Raw genomic sequence first — 19,253 nt, forward strand, 5'->3', positions numbered from 1 at the left:
TCAATGAAGGGATGAAGCGAGCAATTCTTCAAGACATGCAGTGTCTGCTTCATGAACATCATGCGATGGTCAGGTTGTTTAAGAGTGCTTTAGAGCGCATGCCAAATGATGACTATAAAGTTGTCATAAAAGCAGATAAACGACCATCTGGAACACACGAAAGGACATTTAATGCTCCAACAATAGACGAAGTCGCCATCCTGATTGTGAACAATTTGATGAATGAGGAGATACATTATCGGGTTTTACTCTTGATCGAAGATAATATATGTGTTACCTCATGTGCGGTAATATATTAATCAGGTTAGAATGCCAGCGCCAAATCGTGAAATGAATGAGGCATTTAATCGAGAATTAGAACGGGAACGTGAATATGATCACCAGGAATTAAATTTATTAGTTCAAGCGAATGTACCCCTGTTGAATTCCCAACAGAAGAAAGTTTGATACTTTAATGAAGGCAATCGATGAAGAAAATGGTGGTTTATATTTCCTAGATGCCCCTGGTGGTACTGACAAGACATTCCTCATGTCATTAGCTTTAGCAACTGTTCGGGCGAGATCCAACATAGCTGTTGCAGGTGCTTCTTTGGGAATAGCAGCCATATTGTTAGAAGGATGCCAAACGGCTCATTCAGCATTAAAATTACCGTTAAATCTTCAAATTATTGAGGAACCAAAGTGTAATATTGCAAAACACTCGGAAATGGCCAAAGTTTTAATGGTATCGAAATAAAATTTTTCCTTTTCATATATAAACAAAAAAAAATTTTCTTTATCTTTTAAACACCAAACGAAGTTTTACCTAAAACTATCGCCATCTGGTGGCGGGACGGAGTTCGCTGGGTTTACTAGTTATTTATAAAACCTTTTCCCAAAGTTCTTATAAACAAGAAAGGAAGCTAGCTTCGGCGAGCCAAAGCTTATATACCCTTGCAGTTGCAGTCATCAAATATGTCGACCAAAATACATAAAGGCTAATCAACTTCGATGCTATGTCTATTTTTTTTTTTATTACATAAGTTTCTATATTTTCGACGATTGTTAATATGACACTGTGAGGATTCTTAAAACTTCCCGCATATTCAAGTGCAGGGGAAACGTCGCATAGCAACAGCGGGAGGAGCCAAAGCCGTCCAGGTGGAACGGGAAATATCGGACCTTGGACTGGCGCAGAGCGAAAAAGCCGGGAAATAACGGTGCCGCTCTGGACCTTGGACTCTAGTCGGCAAGGGCATCGAGGTTAAACGGTTAATCCGCAGACTTTGGATCCGCACAAAGAGGAGACGCCGTAAATCAACGGGACATCGAGGGACTTTGGATCCGATCAAGCGAGCCGGCTGGAGAAGGATTACGGGACTAGCATGGGATATAAAAGGACAGCGTAAGCACAACGCGCGGAGACTTAGGAAGGAGCAGCCACGGAAGACGGTCATGTCAAAGACCCACGCCAGGATAACAGTGTAGTGAAAGTCATACGAGTGAAAGTGCCAGCGCGAGTGGAAGTGGAAACCAAGTGCCACTGTCTTCCGGAGATCCGAAAGGTGCTAGGTAAAGTGTGGGGCGCATCTACGAGTTTGAGGTACGACGTATTTGGTGGAGTCCGGGCAGGGAAGTTGTGCTGCTAGGTGCCGGGTCGACAAAATTCAGTGGAGTTGTGCGTGGCAACCGGGCAGATGGAAAGACGAACAAGCGTATTTCGATTCAGATCGTGATGCTGATCAAGAATATACATACTTTATGAGGTTTGGTGTGTCTTCTTCAATGCGTTGCAAACTTCTGTCTGAATATATATTAAAAATATTTAATACCTATCTGCAAAGGTATGAAAAGATTAATACAAATATGGATTCAATATCCACCAAGGCAGCTAATCGAAACGAATATTATTACATGCTAATCACGAAGCAAAATGACAGAGTAAATTAGTGCTTCTTTCATGCGGAAATTATATTGATCTCCAGACAGGTGAGTTCAACCCAATTTTCAATAAGCCAGCATTACAATAGCGAAGCAATGTGGTCTAAATACGTTCTTCTCTTTGGGGCAGTTCTTGCCTTTAACTTTGCAGTGGATGTGAGTGAACAAAACATAAAGTGATTGATTGGCTTGTGAATAGAAATGCATTATTCGTTACAGGATGCAGTTGTTTTCAAGTTTACGAATTTCCAGTGCAAGAGTTACAACGGATCGTGGTTCGTTTTCAACTATTACCGTCTGAAGGCGGTCAGTCGGGACAGGGTTCTGCTTAATTTGAATGGAACTGTTCTGCATCCGGCTTACAACATACAGCTTCACGCAAAAATCTATAAGAAGGCCAATGGTTTCAAGCCATGGGTACTGGAGTCCACTGTTGACGCGTGCAGGTTCTTAAAGAGGCACTATGATCCATTCATAAACATCATCTACAATATCTTCAAGGAATTCTCAAACGTTAATCACACCTGTCCCTTCGTGGTAAGTACAACGAATTTATTTACAATAATTGCAAGAATTATTAATGGCAATAATATTCACACCACAGGGTGACCAAATCGTCAAAGATTTTTATCTGAAACCGGAATTATTAATTCTACCCTTTCCATCTGGAGAGTATATGCTGAGGGGAGGCTGGTACTTCGATAAGAAACTCATATTCGATACAAACGTCAGCTTTATTTATGTGGAAGATCTGCTAAAAAGAACATAGAATCATAAATTTTAAATTATTTGTCCAATTGTTTCTTAATCCTGTACCCAAAGGCCCAATAAACAATGTAAGGACATGGAGAAGAAATAGTCCTTGGCAGTTAAATCGCCCGAAATACCCCACGCCAATAAATTAAAGTCACAAAAGCCCGCGCTGATTAGTTAGCTATCGATGTCAGGCAGGTAAATAACAAAGTTTAACAAATTACGTCAGGCTCGATTCGAAATGGCCAATAAAAAATTTGCAAATCAATGCAAATGACAGGGCAAACAATGGGTGGCAAGAGGGAATGGGGAATCGGGGGACTTTGATAGGTGGCGGCACACAAAACCGAAAGCAGAATTAATTAAGCAAAGTGCGAGGAGCCGAGGGGCCGGGAAAGGGGGGAGGGTTTGAGATTAGCAAAAGATGTCAGTGTGTCACAAGGATGCCGATAAACGAGTTTTTCCCTCTTTCGATTTTGAATATTAGACAAATTGAATTAGTTTTTTTTGCAACCGAAACAGGAAAAACGGGAAAGATTAGTCAAATGCCAATGAAGAAGTCGAGATGCTCTGCCTTTTAAAATAAGACTTGTGACATGTCTTTAAATATAATTATGATACAATTTAATACGGAATCTAGTTATTCACTTGAAAAAACACGTTTTTAATTCATGATTTGAGATTAATCATAAGGGAATTACGAGCAACTTATTCTTAATTAATATCATTTCATAATTTGTACTATGGTTAATATTAAAAAGATTAAATATTTAAATGCTTGTACTTTTCATACCCTGTAGAGGGTATTATAATTTCAGACTTCACTTGAAACTTTACCAAAATTCTTGTAGCTATAGGATTTGGTATATATGTATATCAAATCACACGCATGGGATGAGGAGAAATTTAGTTTATTTTATATAATAATAATAGACTGAAGTTCAAAATGAGGTTCTTGAAAAACAAGATTTTAATATTTTATTAAAAATAATTAAATGATCTTCCTGTTGCGCCAATGTGAATGCTTTGAATATCAAATCGCTACTTATTTTAGTGCATCAAATTTCGAACACACAGGGCATCTATGATATTAAAAATGGAATCTGATGTTCTTTCTTTTCCATTCAACTTGTCATTTATTCAGCAAACTCTTCAGTTTTGAACAGACCTGTTTCATACACTTTCGTTCAACTCAAACATCTGCCGATGGCCTATTCCGTCCGATTAATGAAAGTGCATCGGCAGCGGCAGCAGCATGCAACTCACGGCGGCGGCAGCAACAGTTGCTGCAACAAGTTGCACTTGTGTGCGCCACTGTGCACTGAGGCATGCAGGTGGGAGTGGGACGGAGCGAGGTGCGACAGGGACAGCGGTACAGATGCCGAGGCACACAAACAATATATGCTTTAGAATTTTAGTTTAATGATTTGTAACCGGTTTTTGAGGTGGCAACTCCCGTGAGACGGCTGCTGCAGTTGCTGCAGGGTTATTTGTGCCTCACCGCTCCCCGCTCGCCGCTTGCCACCTCTGTTTAATTACACTTCTTCCTACGAACAACTAAAAAATAATAACAATAGCGGAAGTTATACAAAAGCCGCAGAACCGGCTGCTTAACAAAAAAAAAGAAAAAAGCACAATAAAATAACAAGGGTTGAGGAGATAAGGCAAAGAACTCGACGGCGGAAGGGCGAAAAGAGAGCGGAGTTACCAGCGTAAAACATGTGACGAAAGCAGTCGGCTGGATTCGAGTTTAACAACATTTAACTGTTGTTTACACTCTTGATTGCCCTATTCCGTTCTAACTAGTGCAGAAAGACCCGCTCACACACGTACCACTTCAGTTTTTCAATAATATAGCATTATTCCATCAAGACTATCGGTCCAGAAACTCTAGCGTTTATAATCAGACATCATAGATTTTAGGTCGCTTCAGATCTGGGCTATGAAAAACACTAAATCGTAATATATATTTTCTTTTTTGATAGCTATATAACAAAATAAAATCCCCTGTATAAAGCTAATATTTAAATATTATATCCTCACGCAAGATATTGGATTATTAATGATTTCGTAATTATTTGAAAAGTTCTGGCAAATTATACATAATTATTTATTTTGTTGTATTATTTTTGGTTTTGCCTAAATTAAGAGGTTTTGTAAAAGTACAAGCTAAAACACAAGTGTTTATATCACCGCCTCAAAAACCCATAAAAGGTTAATGGGAGCGTGTTTTCGCATACAACTCGCAAATAATTTGTCGCCTGCCTTAAATGCAAAGTCCGCGTGCAAATTAAAAAGTGTCCCCTCGTTAAACAGGCTTACCTCGAATCCGGGCGAAAAAAAGCCGTCGTCATCCATCCAAGTCCAATTGCAAGGCTAGACTTTCCGTTTTTGTTAGTTTTTTATATTTTTTTCTCGCAAAGTTGCTTTCAATCAAATCGAATCGGAACGCGCAAAAAGCACGACTGCAAATTGTAAAAAATTGTATTTATTATAGACATTGACTTGGCGCACACTTTCACGGCACAATTAATTGGCTAGATTTTTCCGTTTTCCCCATCTTGGCCACCCCTCCTGGCCGCTTCATCTTCCTCTTCTGGGCAAACAGCTGGCCAACTCGCTTGCACACATTTCGCACAGTGGACGGGCGGGCGCAAAAAACTTTCGCTCAAAACGGATGCAGCCAGAAAGAAGTAGGTGGGGAGTTAGGAACTGGTTTCTTGTAACAGGAATTCTTTTAATTTTTTTTATTTGCTACTTTTTCCTTTTTTTTATTTTCCATCAATTTGCACATTTCCGCTCGGTTATGTTTGCGATTTTGTACATTTTTTCCTCTTAGCCTTCTGGCGCCCGACTTATTTACGAGTTGTTCTAATTTATTTCGTTGGCCCACAAACAAACATTTTTATTTATCTCGCTCCGCACTTTCTTTCGGCATTTTTATGGTCGAAAAAAGCGATCTGCTTTTTCCTCGTCTCTCTCGCTATTTATAACAGAACTCACGCACACACACACTTCGCAAAATCAGGTGAAAATTTGTGCAGAAATCTTCGCTGATCGTACAAATAATTTCGGTTAAATAACTTTCTTGGTTTAACTAGTTTTGATTGGGCCGTACGCGATTCGAAAAACCACAAAAGACGAAGGGCACACGAACCGAACCTTACTTTGCTTCGTAATAAAAATATAATGCAATATTTTAGAATATCAACAACTTGAATTTTTTCCCAAAACAAACAATTAAATTTTGTTGATGTTGCTTACAAATGCCGACCGTTCTTCTCGCGTGCGCACTCAAAAAAACACAGTCTTACCAGATGGTGAAAACGGCTCCCCAATGCTCTCGATCCCCATGAATTCCCGCTAAAAAATCCAGGTTTCCCCTAAATTCGGTTCGCTGACAAAATCGTGTTTTTCCACCTAGTGCGTCTCCCAATCTAGCGAGTTCACCTGCCAACCCTATCGGAGACACCCTCCTTTCTACGGCACTCTTTATCCTATCCGATACACCATCCTAACATGACGAATTCCCCTTGTTACATAGCAGTTACATCCACCCCTCGGGTGCCGTTTTTTTTAACCGATTAAGAAAACGTCCGTTAAGTTTGAATAACCGATAGAGTTGCAGTCAACAGATTTATCTGTCCCCGATTTCACACCATTTTGGCTGGCACATTTTTAATGAGTTATCTCTTGTTTTGCCATTCCTAAAATAATTTTTTAGGGTTCTTATTCGAAGCTGCTTAATTCTAAAACCAACCTTATAGGAATGCGAAATGACTTTAAATGATATTTTTATTTCATATCAATTAAAGAGGCAGCCAACTGTTAGAGTTAGTAAAACTCCATATCAATTTATTAAACTAAATATGGCATCGAAGGTTTTATTATTGATTTTCTTTAACAGAAAAAATTCAAGCACTTTATATATTATTGACAAAGCGAACAGCTTACTTAACTATTTGGCAATTTTTACTAAGAACACACAAATTATGACTTAAATATAAATAAACGGTGGGTTTACATTGCAGTTAAAAGTCGAGTCTTCCTTTCATTAGCCTGGAAAAAGGAGTTATTGCATAAAATAGCCTACAGAACTGTGGCCAACGATTTACAACCATGAATAGCAGAATAGCAGGCGTCACGATCGGGTAGAAGGCGTGGAGCAGCAGGCCATCGAAGCATCCAGAGGCATATCCTGGGAGCAGGCAAAGTTCGAGGTGCTGGACGTCTCGTTGAAGCCGCTGTCCGTGCGATAAAGCGGAATCCTGGGTCCTTGCTGAGGCACGATGATTAAGGGTGGGTCTGCTTGCTGATTAGCACCTGGATCCTGGTCCCGATCTTCTTCCTCCTCCAAATTCGCACTGAAAGACTGCGAGAGATTCTTGCGCTGCGCTGAACGATGTCTTTTATGTCCTCGCGGAGTATCTGAATTGGAGGAGCTGCAATTAAAGCTCAGGGTTGACAACTGCATGGCTTCGACCTCCTCCTCCTCCTCCTCAGACTCAGCTCCGTCGTCTTCATCGGTTTCCTCGAATAGAGGCTGATCCCCTTCGTCAATCATCACCTGACGAGTGCTGTTCACCCGCAGCCGTCTAACACGCTGATTGATGCTGCAGTCCGAGTGCTCCAGTGCGCCCATAGGCGATGAGCTTCTGTCTGGTGTGAATTTTAAAGCCGTGCGCTCCGACAATGTGTCCTGCTGCTCCGTTACGCTTACCTCAACCTTGGAGAATACCATTTTCCGGCTAAGGTGCTCGGACGGAGCGATAGGCGATGGCAATCCCATCTCCTGCATGAGCAGTTGCCTCTTTCCTGAGCAATTCCCATCATCGGGGGTTCCTGGTTGCAGACCGCACAAGTTTCTTATCGGCGAAAGGCAGCCGAAACTTCCTTCTCCGGAAGCAGAATCGGACAGTCGCCCTGCAAACATGGTCTGCTTGCCCTGCGGACTAGAGCCCACCACCGGCGAGGACTGATCAGCGGAATCCTGCTCGCCCAAAACAATGACGTTGTGCATATCAAAGAGTTTCCTGCGCATGGAACTGTTGAAGATGTCGTTACTACTGGATTTCCTTCTGCCAGAGAGACGGGCGGCCAAATGTGGCTGAAAGTAGGGACGCAGAGCATCCTCCAGAGCTTTTGGCAGTATCGGGGGAAGAGTGAGTTCCGTCTGTGTCTCACAGTCCCGCTTCCTCCTGGACTTATTCGAAATGGGAGTATTATCCTCATTGTGGTTTAGTATTATGCGCTGCTTCCTTAGCGGGCAGTCCACGGGACTGGGCACAATGTGGGATTCCTTGAAAAAGGCGCTGATGGCCAGCTGAGCCTTGGATTCCTGCTCGGGATCGGGGGAATCGTGGAACTGCGTTTCGTGTGGCTCCACGTCGGCGGGTTTCAGTTGGGATACCTCGTCTATATTCCACTCGAACTGGGTGGACGAAAGTTGGGGAGTCCTTGCGCGAAAAAGCGATGGACTGCGAGGGAAAAATCAAGGAGTTAGATATTCAGAGCTAACTCCACCAAAAGAAAACTCACCTGGCAATCAGCGGCAGGTGCAAACGATCCGCCATCGCTCCTTCAAACGGATTGCGCACCTTGTGCAGTCTTTTAGGGGGTGGAGTGCACACGATTCCCGACATTTGGGGGCTGTATATCCCATTTTCCTTGCCGCCATTCGTTGGCGTTGCCGCCGACGCCGTCGAATTGTTGCTGTTCGTGTGGCTATTTCTGCGCGCCTGGCATTTCAGTCCACTGAGATTGGTAAAGTATCGATTTTTGAGGGCTTGCGGCGTGCGCACCTCGTCGTTGTACATTTTTTCCAATCGCAAATTCGTTTAATTTCTACTTGAATTAAATGCAACAAAAAGGCTGCTGCGATTTGCAGGAGGCTGTCAGTATTTTCAAATGTTGCAGTGTTGGCTAATGGGGGAGAGGATTTATCGAATCGTTGAAAATTCGAACCACGGACTGCTAAATCGTTGGTTCTTCCTAAAAAAAACAGTCTTTTTCGATTCGACTATTGCTAAATATTTTATATTGTGCTTATATTTTACTTCTTCAACGGGCTCTGGGCTTTTAGAAAACTTTTGGTATTTTATTTATTGCGCGCCACTTGATGTTTTCATTCGATAACACAACAGCTGGACGGCACTTACCGTTCAAATATATAGTGGGACCAAAAACAAAGAGACAGCATCCCCAATTTAAAAAAAATGTACGCAATAACTGTGAACAACGTATCTATCTCTTCACAAAAAGCTATTTAAAACTTTTAAAAAGTAGGAGTAAAAAGAGTTCTTATATTAATTCTAATCCCATAACTAAAGCGTGTGTTTAAAGCAGAAGCATAAAACATCTTAGTTTGATCGCAAAACGCGGTGCATGTCTACGATTGTGGGTAATATGTCTATGTATATAATAATTATATTCATAAAAGGAAATTTAATAACTGTCTTACTTTAAAATAGTTGGATCTACTAACTCGTAAGTGTTATAATATTCGATTTTGATTTTGTATAATGTACTACTAAACTCTCTGAGCAAAATACAAGAAGGAGTCCTTAACTATGCTTAAAATTTTTTATAGTTCACATTTTCAGTTATTTCGAATTGTTCTTCACAATATTTAAGAATATAAACGTCCTATACAAAATAAAAAAAAAAAACTTATTTAACTTGAACATTGGAACCCATGCATATTACTGCAAATCGACAGGCAAAAATACCTATTCCGGTATTCGAACGCGCCGCTGCAATTGGTCACACTGCCAGCTGTCTTCCCTCCCCCACAAACACATACACGTTGGCTGGATGCGTGTGTGAGTGTGCAGTGCGAAACCGAAACAAGAAAAGCCAGCGAAAAATCACGGAAATTAAACAAATTCGCTGGCACGCCGACCAGCCGACTGCAGATTTATCCCGCCGGGCGGGGAACCGCAAAAGTGGCCAAAATTCGGCGAAAACAGCGCAAGTGTGACAAAGCATTCGTGCCATTGCAGCCGTCGACAAAACGGGCGAAAACAAAAGAGAATAGTGTTGATAGTAATACGAGTGTATTTAGCAGCAGCAGCAGCCAGAGCTGCAACGGGTGGGTGGTGGGTGCGGAAACGGGCCGGGGAACGGCCGAGAATGAAACACGGGCGACAACAACAAAAACAGCAGCAACAACAAATGCCGGTCGGTTTATTACCGCTGATCTAATCAAAACAGTTGATAGCACTCAAAGAAAGGGCAAAAACCCCCTAGATGCCACCAAACATTTGCGCCTATCCGACTGCTTGCGTACTGTGCAAAAACTTGCTATTGAACTTGAGGGCGGCGACGCCACCGCCGACATGTCAGAGACGGGCTGTCGGCATTATCAGAGCTACGTGAAGGAGCACAGCTACGATACATTCCGGGTCATCGACGCCTACTTCGCTGCCTGCGTCAACAGAGATGCGCGCGAGAAGAAGGTAAGTGTGTGTGCGGTGGGGGAAAGAGAAGAAAAGGGGCAGAGGTGAGAAAGTGCGAAAGGAAGAGCGCCGTCAGAGATGAGCTTTAATTTGCATAACCGTGAGTGAGTCACGGGAAAGGTCACTGACACAGTAGCATTCACGAAGAAGTTTAATGAGAGGGTTAAGATTGACAGAGAATTCAATGTTTAAGTGTTATAAAATGAAAATAAATAGATAATAGTGTTGAATATATTTTTTTGGTAAAAACCGTTTATTTTTTATTTAGTAATATATTATTAAGTACAATTAATGTGAGTCCAAATATAAACCTTAAGTATATAAACCTTAAATAATAAGTTAGTATGCTAATGGAGATGATTTCGATTATTATTGATAGACATATAAATGTAAATACATAGAGTATGTACTTGGAAAATATATACTACTAGGCGACGTTATTAATTGTAAGGATAAAATTTGGTTTTAACCTTTTTTTATTTTTCGAAAGCTTAAACTTACTCAAATTATATTTTCAATGACATCTTAACAAGAAAAACCGTACCTAAAACTAAAACTTTTTGGTACAGGATGAAATGACGAAGTGCGAAGAGGAGAAATTAGCGATCTAACACCAAAAACGTGGTCTTTGACACTTTCGAAAATTGACACTTTATTCGGTATCGCAGCAGAGTTTGATATATTTAACCGTTATATATTATTTATATAAAAACTAATTTATAATAAAAAATATCCTGTATAGCTGTCAGATTGTTTTTTTTTTTTTAAGAATAAGTACAATAAATTCAAGATGTAGCAATTTTTTGATTCGTGTACACACCAAACTCTCTTAGGCTTGAGGGACTTTATAACATAAATAGGTTCAGGTCATAAAAAACAATTTTAAATATTTATATTTAAAAGGTGGTTCTTTTTATTTTATTGTACTTTTTAATTTTTTTAGCCATTGATAAACGGTTGGCTAGCTTATGTTTTATTTTGTTTTATTATTATTTTTTACTTTTCTTCAATTACAACCATTGTAACGCATTTGAATCCCCTAAGGCGATTCACTGCAACTGCTTCGAGTGCGGCAGCTACGGCATCCAGTTGTACGCGTGCCTGCACTGCATCTACTTTGGATGTCGGGGGGCCCACATCACCAGCCACCTTCGATCAAAGAAGCACAATGTGGCTCTGGAGTTGTCCCACGGAACGCTCTACTGCTACGCCTGCAGAGATTTCATCTACGATGCGCGGAGCAGGGAGTATGCGCTGATCAACCGCAAGCTGGAGGCCAAGGATCTGCAGAAGAGCATCGGTTGGCAGCCGTGGATTCCGACAGCCAAGGAGACGAATCTTCTGCTGGCCAACGCGAGGCGCAGGTTGGTGAGGCCCAATCAAACGATCGGACTGAGGGGACTGCTCAATCTGGGGGCCACTTGCTTTATGAACTGCATTGTCCAGGTTGGTTATGTCGACGAATCCGCCCAGTTCCTCGAACTAATCCGCTCTAATACCCCAGGCTCTGGTTCACACGCCCCTGCTGAGTGACTACTTCATGTCAGATCGCCACGACTGCGGCAGCAAGTCCTCGCACAAATGTCTCGTCTGCGAAGTTTCGCGTCTCTTCCAGGTGGGGAATCAATACCTTTTCTAAGCGCTCTTAGTCTATTGTAACACGTCAAGTATACGAATATTAAGGATATACATATTATATATCCTTACGGATAATTATCTTTATGGTCTAAAAAAAAATTGCGTTTTCCCAGAATCTGAAGTTTTTCTTGCCTTTATGATTTTTTTATTTATTGATTAAGAACGCTTAGTTTTTACATTTTGTTAGAGTTTGGTTGGAAGAGATTAATGAATATTAAAATAAAAAAGTACAATGCAAAGTAAAAAGAATTTAACAACCAAATAGAACTACCATCTAGTCTGTATTATAAACAAATTAACTACGAGATTCCTCTGTTTTAGGAGTTCTACTCGGGCTCCCGTTCGCCGCTGTCCCTGCACCGGCTACTGCATTTAATATGGAACCATGCGAAGCACTTGGCCGGCTACGAGCAGCAGGATGCGCACGAGTTCTTCATCGCCACCCTGGACGTGCTGCATCGGCACTGCGTGAAGGCAAAGTCGGAGCACGAGAGCAAGAGCAACAGTTCGGGCTCGGGAAGTGGAACCAACTCGAGCAGCTCGAGCAGCTCGCACTGCTACGGTCAGTGCAATTGCATCATCGATCAGATCTTCACTGGCATGCTGCAGAGCGACGTTGTGTGCCAGGCGTGCAACGGAGTGTCGACCACCTACGATCCCTTCTGGGACATTTCGCTGGATCTGGGGGAGACGACAACGCACGGTGGAGTGTCCCCCAAAACACTAATCGACTGCCTGGAGCGCTACACTCGCGCCGAGCACCTGGGATCGGCGGCCAAAATCAAATGCTCCACCTGCAAATCCTACCAGGAGTCCACCAAGCAGTTCAGCCTGCGCACGCTGCCCAGCGTGGTCTCCTTCCACCTGAAACGCTTTGAGCACTCGGCCTTGATCGATCGCAAGATTTCATCGTTCATTCAATTCCCCGTCGAGTTCGATATGACACCCTTTATGTCGGAGAAGAAGAACGCCTATGGAGACTTCCGGTTCTCTTTGTACGCCGTGGTCAATCATGTGGGCACAATCGACACGGGTCACTACACGGCGTATGTGAGGCACCAGAAGGACACGTGGGTTAAGTGCGATGATCATGTGATAACGATGGCATCGCTTAAGCAGGTGCTGGACAGCGAGGGGTAAGGAATTCCCAGACTCTTCTTTTTATACTTTCTTTTTAGTTGCGTGAGATGCGCACAGAAAGAACTTCTGAAGTCAAATCTATAGTAACAATATTTTATCCTGTTATTAAGAATTAAGTACTTTTTGTCTAGTTAAATGTTTGGCAAAGTTTTCACAATATTGCTTAAAATTTTACTAAAATCTAATGTAAAGACTAAGTGCCGACTAGCGTCATTATTTATTTATTAATGCTTTTTATTTTCCCTCTTCTTTCAGTTATTTATTGTTCTATCATAAAAACGTACTGGAATACGAATAGAGGACATTCGATGCGATCCTTGGAGTGACTGCATCCCTCAACTCAAAACACCCACAAGCATAAAACCTTTCATTATGAATAAACACACATAAAACAGACAAGGCCGCGGCAGCGCTTAAGAATTAAGTAATCTAAATACAAAAAGATACAAATCCTATACTGGGTGCTCCCTCGATTGAGCTAATTTAAGCTCACTTACTCAAAACGTTGGAGCGATGGAGAATGAAAAGAAATTATTGAAAACTGTAATCTAATCACTCGATTTGTGGGGATACCCGTTTTGTTCTAAGTATATCGAATCCATAATACTAAAAACTAAATAATTATATAAACAAAACATTTGGCTTATACATTAATATAAAAAAACTAAACAAGGGATATGAAGGAAGCACAAAACAAAGTAGAGTGCTGTTTCTCTTTTCTTAAATTAAAAAAAAAAAAAAATTTGCTTTGACAACACTAATCCACAAGTATTTTTGAGACTCAAAAAACTGTAGCATTTATTTCATTTATAATATTTAAGCTCTACTTAATCAGAGTCTTTCTAAAACTTGTAGTGCATTGTGGGTTACTTAACACATGTATTTTAAGACTGTGATTCATGAGAGCAAAGTATTATGGATCAATAATATTTATTCGTGTAGATATTTACGATTTCTTGATTTTTAATTTTTTTCGCTTATATATGGACATGTCTTTAAGACTTGGGAAAAGTTAGTGGAAATGGCTACAGCACGTTAAGCTTTGAGAAAAAGGAATGGTATTGGTATACAAGCAATTCAAAACAAGAAATAAAAAAATTATTTTCGACATCACTTGGGCTCGTCCGGGAATTGAACCCGGGACCTCTCGCACCCGAAGCGAGAATCATACCTCTAGACCAACGAGCCGCCGGTACGAGGAACGTCCAGAATGTCGCTTTTCAACTTCCAGCGTTCCCCACTCCGTTGCCCATCTGCACCAACACAAGCTGTGTATGAAAGACAGAGATGACTGTAGTGTGAGCGGCGGTTGCGAAACATGCTAGGACAGCCGATACACCAACCCATTATTTTCCAATTTTTCACAATAATATCCATTTATATTTGACTTGTTTGCATGGAAATGTTTTTTAATTTAAGCCACATCACATATTGCGCAAAAAATTAATGTACCGCGCTCCTCCTTGTAACTAACTTGTTATAATTGAATTCAATCGGTTTAAGGAAATACTCATCATGTCGTTATCACTCTCATCATAAGGATCGAGAAAAACGTGCCCGTCAATATGTATTGTAAAGCATTTACACAGTGCGGAACCTGGAATTTCATCCAGCTGAAACAAACAATACATTGTATTTAAGAAGAAAATAATTTCAAACAAACTTACCATACTTTGTATTTCTTGAAATGCATTAGGGGAAACTGTTAATTCAAATGGCTTGCTTTCTGTAAATCCATTTTGTTTAAGTATTTTGATAAATAAATTAAGAAAACCGCGTGATATTTTTTTTATATTTTTGTCGTAGGTTGAAATTTTTAATTTGTTTAATTTTTTGCATCTTGAAAGTAAGTGCAGAAATTCGTGTTCTTCAAAAAATTGTTCTGGTAATTTCAAACTTTGTAAATTCGAGTGTTTGGCGATCCAGTTGTGAAAGTAATCTGGCGACCGAATTTCGGAACACTCCAAGTTTAAAGACAAGAGGTTCGGACAATACAGTAGGTAATTATAGGAAAAGTTCATCGCGAAAAAGCGTGTGCCGCTTAATTCCAAAGATTTTAGTTTGGGGCAAAATGGTAAAGGAAACTTAATTTCAGAACTGTTTACAATAAGCGTATCTATTTCGGGACATTGCCATTCCTTGAAGTCACTTGATGAAAACATAGAAGTCAACATTTTTTTGTTAAATATTCCACTGTCTGCAATAAGTGAATTTAAAGTTTTAACATGGATCGTCATCCACTTTTCAAAAACGTTATTTAAATGACAGTGCGAATTGAAAAATTTAAGCGATCGAAGCTTTGGACAATTAGGCAATTGGAAATTAATAAGCGATCGACTAATGGATAGGTCTTCCAACGATGGCAAAGTAATCTCCATGTCTTCAATAGGTGAAAAAACTTGTATATTGCTTAGTGTTAATGAGCGAAGATTTTTTAACTGGGATTGAATATCGTTAATGTTGATTGGATGACGATATAAACTCGAACTAATAACCAACTCTTCCAAATTGATTAACTTATGTATGTGAGCTGAATAAGAAAGAAAAAATTATATCGGTGTATTATCTTAAAAAAAATCTTACCTTGATCCAAGCTTGTTGGTTCTATCAGAACGTCCGAATTACAATCACCTAAATAATAAATTAATAAAGTTAAAAACAGTTGATCTTAAATTGATCTTACATACCTGGACTGGCACCTAGATACTTTATCATTAATTTTTTTAAACTCGAAAGTTCCTGCAAGGCATGCAATACTTTTGCTGTGTTCCTATTTGTTATAGTTACTTCCAGAGACTCCAAGCTTTTTAATCCCCCAAGTAAATTTTTGGCGGCCAAGCATTTGCAATCTTTCACATAGAGTCCTTTTATGATCTTCAGGTTGCAGCAATATTGCTTTATCAGATCAAAATAATGAACATTTAAAAAGTTAACATCTATTTCATTGACAATGGAGCCACAAATCATCAAGAATTCTGACCAATACTCAGTCGGTAGTGTTCGGGATGAAATTTTCGTGTAATTATCTCGGATGTGGAATTTGAAGGCCGCTTCCAAATTTTTATCAGCACGGCCTAGCTTCAACTTATCGTCAAAGCTTAAGTTGGTGAAAACTATATCCAGAACTTCCAATGGCAAATCCAAGAGGTTTGTGGAACTTGCCATTATGTTTAAGTAGTTTTCTCGAAGGAGCTTGAATGAAAATAAATTTGAAGCTGCTTACGGATTTGAACTAATTAGTTGCAAATATGTGCACTCACTGAAATGTCGCGGGATTGGGACACCTTATCACTTTGTTTACTGTTGTTCAACGATCAAACCCAATATGGCCTCCTCCGCGAAAATTAATTTTTTTAAGCTGACGCACTTATTTTTGAAAGCCGAAATTTAATAACTGAAGAGTAATGCGGGAAAAACAATTGGGCACGAGAGAACAAAAGCCGGGACAGCTGGTCTACTAGTAAACAAAATTAGGCGTGGTGATTGCCAGCTGATCGCAGCGGCAGTGAGTAGCTGTTGGCATCGATAGAAATTGCCAAAAATGCGCAAAAATTAGTGCATACGTTTGGGCATGTAGAAAGCAGAAACCGCGTTACATAATGACAGATGAATTTGTATTTCTACATACAAATAAATTAGAGGTCATAATTTTTTAAAAGTTAAGGGTGCAGCTGATATGGCCACACCTGCGTACGCCACTGAACTAAGATCAATAATCCTAATCTTATTATTGGTACACTTAATTAATATGTTCTTGATTTGTTTTGTCATACGCGGCAGACGATTTCGAGAAAAACAAACGCTTTTTTTTAGTAATAGGTTTAGTGGCTAACTGATTATAATGTATCTTGGCTATAGGTGAGCAACTCTGTTGCTACATCCTATTCGATTACAATAAATCGATTCCTAATATAGAGCAGGCAGACGTTTTACAGCACTATAGCAGGCAGAAAAACTTTGAAGTTATTAAATCTTGTCGGATGAGAAATGGAGTTCCAGAAGTCCTATAACTTTTCAACCTTTAATTTGGGTACTGAACGCGCTACCAAGTTTTGTATATGCGAGCGTAAGCGCGAAAATGTTATCGTCTGCAATTGCTGCAAGCAATCTTTTGTGGGCCGCATTTCGCAACGTTGTCCAAAACATCCCGAAGTAAGTATTAAATGGGCTAGGAAACGGTAAATAATTTTAATAAATATAATTTATGACTGATTCATAGGTGACTTTTCTTATGGATGCGCGTAATTGTGCTTTCTGCGGAGCCCATGCAAATTACTTGCAAGAATCCGAGACTAAAAAATAAAATTGGATGCTCTAATGCCAAACAATGAATTCGTTGACGAATATTGAAGGGTTACCCCATTATAGAAATACATAAACATTATGTAACTGTTCCAATAATTTAATAAAGATAAAAATTATAATTTAATTCAAAAGTTTTGATTAAATTGAATTTTGATTTATGCAGCAAGGCACTATGCTTATACCAGTGGACTCTTCAAAGGGTGGATAGTTAATACTCGACATTTTGGTACTCATTTGATCAGCATGTTTACGTTCTACCAAGCGAGGCATAAATTTGGAATTTCTGAATTTTTTTTTACTTTGGCAACTGATTACATAAACCGCATATCCAGTGATCACTGTAATTTAAGCAAACAAAAGTCAGCCGATACCTTGTTTTGACTCCTCTCACGTTTCACAACACTGTCAAACGCCGTTAACTTAAGTTGGCATCGTCGCCAAAGTGTTTTCGGTCAGAATAACGGAAAACTAGAGTTTCTTACAAATGGAACTTTTCAGAAAACAAATTTATAAATATTTGTCAGCGCTTACGATACTTTGATTCGTATACAGCAAAGCAAAAGCGAGGTAACATAAACAAACACGATGTCATTTGAGAAATTCGGTAGCTATACGATTTTTTTCGCAGTAAGGTATTTGCTTAAAAGGTTTTTATTGCAGAGACGAATGGCACCGATCCGTGTTCCATAGCCGCTCGGCTCCGAGAACGCTACGGGAACCTCTCGGCTCCATCCATTAAAGATGTTACCATAATCAAGAAGCCGTCGTCGAAATCATTTAAGTCCTTTCCCCTCACCGAATTGGAGGCCGAGCAGCAGGAGTACCTCCAGTTCAAGGAGGATCTGTACAGAAGTGTATCCTTGAATCGGGAGATCAATATCCAGATTCAGTCGGAGGAGCGTCTAAAGCTCAAGAACGATATGTCCGAGAACCACGGGAGCACCAGGATCTGCATATGCCAACGTGCTCCCACCGCCTACGAATGTGATCGTTGTCATCAGTATTTCTACGGTCGCATCTCCGAGATTTGCGAGAAACATCCCCACGTAAGTCCGCCACAAAAACAGCATTTATTTTGTTATTCCTTTTATTAATACTCATTAGAGGCGTCACCAATATTTTCCTGGTGTTTCATATTTGGTGCTCTAAATATTTAATATAATAATAATTCTGACAAGAACACTATAGTAGAGACCATCTTTTGGTGGTCGTATATATATAATAACCAGAGTTTGTTTAATTTAATACATTTATTAAGTAATTTGCTAATCATAATTTTTTTTCCTTTAAATTTAATAGGAATTATTTCTCATGGACCTTCGTGGCTGTCCATGTTGCATGGCTCCTATTCAGTTGATAAAGAAGGCGCCTATCAGCTGGGAGGCTATACGTAAATTTGAAGACGGCGATTTGCCCAGTGATGACGATCTATAATTCAGAGTTTGACACTCCATTGCATATTACCTTTAAATACATTAATAAATGTATAAGTTAACTTTAACTTTTTTTCTAACGCGACAGAGATTTCCTACTGCAAAGATGAATTCGTACTGGGAGTAGTCTTAATACATAAGGGTATTTTTAGGTTTGGCCCCTTGGCGCTCAGGCCAGGATTCTCTTTTTCAGCGTGACATTTATGGAGCGCACATATAAGCTGTCAGTAAGGAACTGCGGCACGGACATGACTACCATAAACCCTTATGGCCTAGTCTCTGCAGATTGCCACTGCGGCAGTGACTCGCCGCAAAGTGCATGGAATAGATGTGCATGCGCTTACAGCTGGTTACAAAATTATAGGAGCGTTCAAATTGGTGTCAATCTATTGATTGTTATCTTCAGTGAAATCATTTGATAATTTTAAAAGTTTGGCTTAAGTAAAGCTTTAAAAATGCATGTCTAATTTTTGTGATTCATCTTATGCTCGTTTGCATTTGAAAACATTAAATTCTAAAGCTATTATATGGGTCTTGTGCTAGGGTCACCTGCTGATTGGTGTAAAAAAGCTGCAGGACTACAGCCCGTCGACATTCTGATTCAGGT

At 40.0% G+C, this 19,253-nt stretch overlaps 7 protein-coding genes and 1 non-coding gene across 14 annotated transcripts in view; 4 read left to right on the forward strand and 4 right to left on the reverse strand.

The window, feature by feature from the left end:
• Positions 1 to 6,004, reverse strand: part of LOC108088318 (protein phosphatase 1 regulatory subunit 16A) — a 62,249-nt gene extending 56,245 nt beyond the window's left edge. For 2 of the 6 annotated variants that reach the window (XM_043209123.1, XM_043209115.1), the window contains exon 1: positions 4,996 to 5,971. The gene's annotated coding sequence lies outside the window, so the exon portion shown is untranslated. The other 4 variants (XM_043209119.1, XM_043209118.1, XM_043209117.1 and 1 more) reach the window with 4 other exon arrangements.
• On the forward strand, positions 1,020 to 4,988 carry LOC108099965. Its single transcript, XM_017203652.2, has 2 exons — positions 1,020 to 2,457; positions 2,525 to 4,988. Exons 1-2 carry the CDS (start codon positions 2,122 to 2,124, stop codon positions 2,687 to 2,689), a joined length of 501 nt encoding a protein of 166 aa, XP_017059141.1. The 5' UTR covers positions 1,020 to 2,121; the 3' UTR covers positions 2,690 to 4,988.
• A 523-nt stretch (positions 6,005 to 6,527) lies between the features above and the next one.
• Positions 6,528 to 8,596, reverse strand: LOC108099957 (protein aurora borealis). The gene is made up of 2 exons (XM_017203637.2): positions 8,212 to 8,596; positions 6,528 to 8,150 (listed from the first exon to the last, which is right to left on the reverse strand). The coding sequence occupies exons 1-2, from the start codon at positions 8,487 to 8,489 to the stop codon at positions 6,815 to 6,817; spliced, it is 1,614 nt and encodes a 537-aa protein (XP_017059126.1). The 5' UTR covers positions 8,490 to 8,596; the 3' UTR covers positions 6,528 to 6,814.
• A 741-nt stretch (positions 8,597 to 9,337) lies between these two features.
• LOC108099915 (ubiquitin carboxyl-terminal hydrolase nonstop) lies at positions 9,338 to 13,304 on the forward strand. The gene is given in 6 exon segments (XM_017203578.2): positions 9,338 to 9,501; positions 9,503 to 10,130; positions 11,175 to 11,576; positions 11,635 to 11,745; positions 12,090 to 12,904; positions 13,164 to 13,304. Coding segments are annotated over 6 exon segments (2,133 nt in total). The 5' UTR covers positions 9,338 to 9,367; the 3' UTR covers positions 13,207 to 13,304.
• A 486-nt stretch (positions 13,305 to 13,790) lies between these two features.
• LOC108099916 lies at positions 13,791 to 16,415 on the reverse strand. Of its 2 annotated transcripts, none has more exons than XM_017203580.2 (5): positions 16,169 to 16,415; positions 15,596 to 16,100; positions 15,492 to 15,539; positions 14,576 to 14,634; positions 13,791 to 14,521 (listed from the first exon to the last, which is right to left on the reverse strand). In XM_017203580.2, exons 2-5 carry the CDS (start codon positions 16,071 to 16,073, stop codon positions 14,378 to 14,380), a joined length of 729 nt encoding a protein of 242 aa, XP_017059069.1. In that variant the 5' UTR covers positions 16,074 to 16,100; positions 16,169 to 16,415; the 3' UTR covers positions 13,791 to 14,377. The 2 variants fall into 2 exon arrangements, with proteins under 2 accessions (XP_017059069.1, XP_017059068.1); XM_017203579.2 differs by having other exon boundaries at positions 14,576 to 15,438.
• Trnap-cgg lies at positions 14,025 to 14,096 on the reverse strand. The gene has a single exon. It is a non-coding gene; the product is annotated as a tRNA-Pro (tRNA).
• Positions 16,416 to 16,832: 417 nt separating the features above from the next.
• Positions 16,833 to 17,337, forward strand: LOC108099789 (uncharacterized protein CG13380-like). The gene is made up of 2 exons (XM_017203418.1): positions 16,833 to 17,060; positions 17,128 to 17,337. Exons 1-2 carry the CDS (start codon positions 16,896 to 16,898, stop codon positions 17,209 to 17,211), a joined length of 249 nt encoding a protein of 82 aa, XP_017058907.1. The 5' UTR covers positions 16,833 to 16,895; the 3' UTR covers positions 17,212 to 17,337.
• A 274-nt stretch (positions 17,338 to 17,611) lies between these two features.
• Positions 17,612 to 18,714, forward strand: LOC108099762 (uncharacterized protein CG13380). The gene is made up of 3 exons (XM_017203391.2): positions 17,612 to 17,817; positions 17,874 to 18,259; positions 18,513 to 18,714. The coding sequence occupies exons 1-3, from the start codon at positions 17,799 to 17,801 to the stop codon at positions 18,645 to 18,647; spliced, it is 540 nt and encodes a 179-aa protein (XP_017058880.1). The 5' UTR covers positions 17,612 to 17,798; the 3' UTR covers positions 18,648 to 18,714.
• The last annotated feature ends 539 nt before the right edge of the window (positions 18,715 to 19,253 follow it).

This window comes from Drosophila ficusphila, unplaced genomic scaffold (assembly GCF_018152265.1).
Source record: "Drosophila ficusphila isolate 14025-0441.05 unplaced genomic scaffold, ASM1815226v1 contig_106, whole genome shotgun sequence".
Lineage (NCBI taxonomy): Eukaryota > Metazoa > Arthropoda > Insecta > Diptera > Drosophilidae > Drosophila > Drosophila ficusphila.